At 43.4% G+C, this 7,131-nt stretch overlaps 1 protein-coding gene across 1 annotated transcript in view; it reads right to left on the reverse strand.

Moving 5' to 3' along the window:
* LOC139548862 (carboxypeptidase D-like) overlaps positions 1–6,589 on the reverse strand; it is a 37,211-nt gene extending 30,622 nt beyond the window's left edge. Inside the window, exons 1-2 of the mRNA XM_071358759.1 lie at positions 5,784–6,589; positions 4,362–4,609 (exon numbers count right to left, since the gene is read on the reverse strand). Coding sequence (XP_071214860.1) covers positions 4,362–4,609; positions 5,784–6,442 — 907 coding nt within the window. The 5' untranslated portion in view covers positions 6,443–6,589. The remainder of the gene's footprint in view (positions 1–4,361; positions 4,610–5,783) is intronic.
* Between the last annotated feature and the right edge of the window lie 542 nt (positions 6,590–7,131).

Below are 7,131 nucleotides of genomic sequence, written 5' to 3' on the forward strand. Positions count from 1 at the left end.
TGAAATAATCTGTCTGTAAACAATTGTAGGAAAAATTACTTGTGTCAGGCAGAAAGTAGATGTCCTAACCGACTTGCCAAAACTATAGTTTGTTAACAAGAAATTTGTGGAGTGGTTGAAAAACAAGTTAATGACTCCAACCTAAGTCTATGTAAACTTCCGACTTCAACTGTATATGTATGCAGCCTCCTCTGTCTTACAGAGACTGGACTCTGTTTATCATGCATCCTTGCACTTTATTACAAATACCAAGTCACTCACCCACCATTGCATGGACCTGACTTTATATGCGCAGAAAGCTACATTTGTATGAGTTCATCTACAAAGCCCTTTCGGGTAAACTCCCTCTTTACCTCCGTAGTCTGGTCTCCTTCACCACCAGCAGTTACCATACCGGGTCTGCTTTGTGGTTGCTACTTAAAGTCCCCAGGACATTTACAGTATTAGGCAAGACTGCCTTCTCATCTTGTGCACCAGAGGCATGGAATAGTCTACAATCTACAATATGTTAGTGCCACTGAATTAATTTAACAATTTGATGGGAGACACTGATAGAGTGTAATGCTTTTTTAAGGCTGGATCATGTTGTTGTATTTGTTGTAATTCAGTAATGTATTGATTGTTTCTGCCTTCTTGGCCAGGTCTCCCTTGAAAGAGATTTGGTCTCACATGGGGTTTTCCTGGTTAAATAAAGGTAAAAAAAGATTAATAATATGAACGTTCAGAAACAGAGCAGTGGGTATTGCTGGTTAGTAAAAGGACTAGGCTACTTAAAATGATTTAGGCTATGAATAGGCTATAGGCCCAAGTAGTTTATAAACTGTTCATTAATTAATATTGAGTTGAAAGGAAAAACTAGCACACAAGGCCAGGGTTTCCTAAACTCGGTCCTTAGGACCCAAAGTGGTGCACGTTTTTGTTTTTGTCCTAGCACTGCACAGCTGATTCAAATAATCAACAAATTATCAAGCTTTGATCATCTGAATCAGCTGTGTAGTGTTAGGGAAGAAAAAAAACATGCACCCCTTGGGGTCCCGAGGACCGAATTTGGGAAATGCTGCACTAGGCCCTCCATGGAATGAGTTTGACACCCCTGGCATACAGGAAAGAGGTAAACTAGCTATAAAATGGGTCTACAAAAAAAGCTTGTCAAAAGGTTATCAGTCATCTATTGCAATTATCCAAGTCAACCCACACCGCCAGGTACCTAAACTTTCCCTCCCTCCCTCTCCCTATTATTATTTCTCAACAGTCACCTCTCGGGAAGGTCATAATGACAATTATCTAGATTCTAAACTCACATTCGTAATGTTCTAATAAGATCCTACGATATCGTTGGGTACATTTCAGTCCTGTCATTTCCTCATTGAGCATTGTGTAAGTCTTTTCTCAAAGTTCATCAGAGAATGGACTCATATTTCATTAGATGACACCATTCTGTATACATCTGGCCCTTCTTTGGACACTGTACTTACAAACCTCCAAACGAGCTTCAACGCCATACAACACTCCTTCCGTGGCCTCCAACTGCTTTTAAATGCTAGTAAAACTAAGTGAATGCTCTTCAACCGATTGCTGTCCGCACCCTTCCGCCCGACTAGCATCACTAATCTGGACGGTTCTGACATAGAATATGTGGACAACTACAAATACATAGGTGTCTGGTTAGACTGTAAACTCTCCTTCCAGACTCACATTAAGCATCTCCAATACAAAATTAAATCTAGAATCGGCTTCCTATTTCGCAACAAAGCCTCCTTCACTCATGCCACCAAACATACCCTCGTAAAACTGACTATCCTACAGATCCTTGACTTCGGCGATGTCATTTACAAAATAGCCCCCAACACTCTACTCAGCAAACTGGATGTAGTCTATCACAGTGCCATCCGTTTTATCACCAAAGTCCCATATACTACCCACCACTGCGACCTGTATGCTCTCGTTGGCTGGCACTCACTACATATCGGTCGTCAAACCCACTGGGTCCAGGTCATCTATAAGTCTTTGCTAGGTAAAGCCCCGCCTTATCTCAGCTCACTGGTCACCATAGCAACACTCACCAGTAGTACACGCTCCAGCAGGTATATTTCACTGGTCATCCCCAAAGACAACACCTCTTTGGCCGCCTTTCCTTCCAGTTCTCTGCTGCCAATGACTGGAACGAATTGCAAAAATCTCTGAAGCTGGAGTCATATCTCCCTCTAACTTTAAGCATCAGCTGTCTGAGAAGCTTACCGATCACTGTACCTGTACACAGCCAATCTGTAAATAGCACACCTGACTATCGACATATTATTACTTACACTCTTGCTCTTTTGCACACCAGTATCTCTACTTGCACATCATCATCTGCACATCTATCACTCCAGTATTAATGCTAAATTGTAATTATTTTTGCCTCTATGGCCTATTTATTGCCTCCCTCCCTACATTTGCACACACTGTACATAGATTTTTCTTTTCCTTTGTGTTATTGACTGTACGTTTGTTTATGTGTAACTCTGTGTTGTTGTTTTTGTCGCATTGCTTTGCTTTATCTTGGCCAGGTTGCAGTTGTAAAATGAGAACTTGTTCTCAACTTGTTAAATAAAGATTAAATAAAATAAATTAAAACTGGTTAAGACACCTAATCCTTACACCTCCTAGTTTCACCTTTAAATGACACCTCTGCTGTTCCTTTAACAGTGCTTATAGAAGACAGATCTATGCATCAGATGAACTCTATCTCCTGCAGTCTCCATTAACCACGGAGGCAGTCAATTTAGATTCAGGTGAGTAATGATGAAGTAACCAGAATTAGTCTTCTGCTGAGTCATAATTTACAACTGAAACAGAGGCAGTCTGTTAGAGCGGGTTCAGGGATTATTGAGGAATGTCTGAGAATATACATGGAACTCACAACTCCCTATTTGACTCACACAGACACATGATAAACATTCTCACTGTAAATATGCACACGCGCGCACACACACACACGGTGATGACCGCACATGTCTTTACAGGAAAAGCCTTGACGATCACCTTAAACCTTCAGACTCAAATTACAGAATCATCTCATCACCCCTAGTCTGGCTCTCTTCCCAACCTCCTGACCTGCTAGCAGCCACACAGCACAACACAGAGACTGGGGGTCCGGTTACTGCCTGTGGACCACAGACACTGGTATTCCTGAACATGAAGGGGGGGGACAGCAAGCTGCATGGACAGGTCGTCTCTCTCACACACGCACGCGCACACACAGACAGCTCGTAAAAGACGGATAGGATAACCTGAGACCAGTCAGGCTTTCTGTGAGGAGAGAACAGAGAGCAGGTCTGTCCTGCAGAGGTGAATAAAACAATACTAGCTAGCTGGGTCTGTTGTCCTCTGCCACAGCTGCTTTGCTAGATAGTGAAGTCAGTGCAATGGAACACCTGTAATGAATGAATTAATGACATTATGAATAATTTCAATTTTATTTTGGTGTCAAATCGCCAGATGGCAACCGATCCCTTGTGGCATTAATTGACACAAACAAATATTACAATAATTCACTGTGAAAATTCAGTGCTAATTCTTCTTGTATGTTCAAAGCCATACTCGGATTAAATAACCTAATTAGTGGGGTTTTAAATTAAGACTAGACTGTGGATCTGCTGGTTTGGTTCTCAAATAGACCCAAAATGAGTGGTAGGGAAGATATTCTGTGAAAATTGGGCCATGGAAAATGTACAGTAGCAAAGACAGAGGAAACCATCACACTAATTAATTAACCCCTTTTCATGGCAACACATAGCCTATACATCACACATCAGGCTTTGTCCCAATGACAAAAAGTAGGCCTGTACCATGGTAGTGAAAGCCCACACTATACATGTTATCAAATACCCTTTAATACCCTACAGTACATGTCATTCGATATTCATTTCAAGGTGTCGCCATGAACTCATACAACACTGAGCTGAGTAAAACCTGATCTCCAACTAATTATGAACGCCTGAAAAGTAAAAATACCACATGATTTTGTCAGTCCCTGAGAAGAGACAAATTCAAAATAGACACCAATAGACGTAGTCGTCATGGCAACCCAGCACTCCGCTCTCTGTCTCAACAATGTGCGATTATTCTGAGAGTGATGAGGAGGGATACTGAGTTAAACAATCAAAAAAAGCAACTGAAGAAGCCAAGGAAACAACTTACGAAGAAGAGAAGAAAATATATTAGAATATATCAAGAAAGGAAAATATTGGAGCTGGTCTAGGCTACTTTGTGTGTGAACCATCACCTCTTTTCAACAAACGAAGAAGGAAAAAGAATATGACCTCCCTAAAAAAAGAGCATCATCAGTGGTCTGACAGTTAAGAAGGAAAAAGTCTTACCGGATACATCGTACCACTTTGCCCCGTTGACGATGCCATCCTCAAAAGTTTCGTCGGGGGTATCTGGGCACTTGGGTTCCCCGGTCCTCATGACGGGGTGGTTCTTGGCGTAGGTCAGCGCCAGGTGTTTAAACAGGTTGTCGTCCACAGAGCTGCTGTAGTAACCCTGCATCTTGTGGGAGGCTGAGTCATCAAAGGGGTAGCTGGCCACCACAGTGCCACCATGCAGGTTCCCTGACAGGACAAACCTGGAGGGACATAACAACAAAACAATGTTATCAGGAGGCAGGGGATATATAGTAAGCCTGGTATCTACTGTCTGCAGCCTACATACTATTGTCAAGGCCAAGGGGGGGAAACCTTTCACTATCCAAGGCTGATTTGAAGTACACACACGAGCACGCCCCCATTGACATCGATGGGGCTGTAGTGGAGCGGGTCGAGAGCTTCGCGTTCCTTGGTGTCCACATCACTAAGGACCTATCAAGGTCCAAACGCACCAACACAGTCGTGAGGAGGGCACGACAACGCCTATTCCCCCATAGGAGGCTGAAAAGATCTGGCATGGGACCTCAGATCCTCAAAAAGTTCTACAGTTGCACCATCGAGAGCATCCTGACTGGTTGCGTCACCGCTTGGTATGGCAACTGCTCAGCATCCAACCGCAAGGCGCTACAGAGGATAGTGCGCACGGCCCAGTAAATCACCGGGGTCGAGCTCCCTGCCATCCAGGACCTCTATACTAGGCGGTGTCAGAGAAAGGCCCTTGAAATTGGCAAAGACTCCAGCCAACATCATTAGATGTTTTTCAACAGCTGTTTGTTTAGTGACAGCTGGAAGGTATAGTGCTTGTTTTGACAGGTCTTTAGACAAAGGTAGCCGGCCTAAAGTAGTATGGCAGGCTACTTATGTTGGCCTATTGGAGTCTGATGTTGATCGAGGGCATTCCCAACAGTTAGCTGGCAACAGTGGGCCCTTAGGTAAATGGAGAGATCCTTCGGGGGGGAGGGAGGTGGTATTTGGGGTCCATGAGGAGGTGCTTAAGAACAATAGGAACAACGACAGATGCAGGCTGCCAGTAAAGTACTTGGGTGCAGCAGTTACCATTTGCAGTAAGCGATGTCTGTGGAGCCCAGGGTCCTGGAGTCACTTCATATTTTGTATTTAACCAACCTGGAAGAACAGGTGTGTGGTGTGTTGAATTTAGGCAATCAATCATCTCAGTTTGTCAGGTGTGGTGCCTATGTTGGAAAAAAATTCTGCAGTACCTGCGCCACTCCAGGAAAAGGGTTGCCTACCCCTGGTGTAGCCCATACATTTGAGCCATCTGAATTAGGTTATAAACAATGTGAGCTAAACAAACACAAATAATGTTGTATGTAGGTCTATGTAAATTGACCAGAGAAAGAAAGAAATACATACTTTTTCTCCAGGATCCATTTAATGACAGCTGTAACCTCTGGAACATCGTCTTTCTGGACGTTGATTTTGTCAAACTGGTCAGGAAAACTTCTGTTGAGGTCCATGTTCTTGGCGTTGGAACGACCCCCAGCGTCGCCACTACAGTCCCCCTCTCTGGACCTTTCGAACCCGTCTGGGTTCATACTGGGCATAATGTAAATATCCGTGCTCGTCACCAACTCCGTGATACGCGGGTCTTCTCCATACCTCGTCAGTAGGTAGTTCACAAGGTACACCAACACCTGCCTCGAGATAGTTTCGTCCCCGTGCATGTTCCCCACGTATTTACATTTGGGTTTTCCCGGTACGTCAGCTTTGGGGTCCTTTGTGATTCGCATAACCCACAACTCCCTGCCCTGCACGGACTGGCCTATACTGGACAGGTTGGAGATGTAAGGGTATTTCATGGCCATGAACTTCAGTAGCCGGGTCATTTCGACATAATTGTAGTATTTTGTATAGTCTTCTACCTCCACTTTCGCGACGGTGTTGCTTCTGACAAGCCTCGCCTCGCCGACGCTGAGAGCCGTGATGGGGCCAACAACAAAAAGGAGGTAGACGAAAAGTGAGACGCATAGTTTCGGCGCTGTATGTCGATGCTCCAGCAAATATGTTGCCATGTTTCCTACTCTCCTACCTCTTGAATATCCAGTCTTGTGAAATAAAAAGGTAAACGTTTAGAACATTGCTATCGAGCTAACCTAGAGTATTGTCTCTCCGGCCAGCCTGCCTGTATGCATTCAACTTCCCGTTAAGCGTTCATAGGGGCGGGGCTTTGTTTTGATGTCACTATTCTTGAGGAGGATCCTCTTTTTAAAGTGGCTTGCAGAATATATAATTTGAGACTACAGTACAGTACTAGTGTATTTTAGTTCTGTAAAATGTATATCTGACAATATTAGTCAGTATTGTAATAACCCCCCTCCAAAAAAGTGCAATGCATTGTATGAATATTTATAAAACATGGTAGGTTGTAAATTGCCATTGTTTTCTCAATATTTATTTATTTATTTCACTTTTATTTAACCAGGTAGGCCAGTTAGGAACAAGTTCTCATTTACAACTGCGACCTGGCCAAGGTAAAGCAAAGCAGTGCGACAAAAACAACAACACGGTGTTACACATAAACAAACGTACAGTCAATAACACAATAGAAAAATCTATGTACAGTGTGTGCAAATGTAGAAGAGTAGGGATGTAAGGCAATAAATAGGCCATAGAGGCGAAATAATTACAATTCAGCATTAACACTGGAGTGATAGATGTGCAGGTGATGATGTAAAAGTAGAGATACTGCGGGGGGGAAAGA

This window comes from Salvelinus alpinus, chromosome 22, assembly GCF_045679555.1.
Source record: "Salvelinus alpinus chromosome 22, SLU_Salpinus.1, whole genome shotgun sequence".
Classification (NCBI taxonomy): Eukaryota; Metazoa; Chordata; class Actinopteri; order Salmoniformes; family Salmonidae; genus Salvelinus; species Salvelinus alpinus.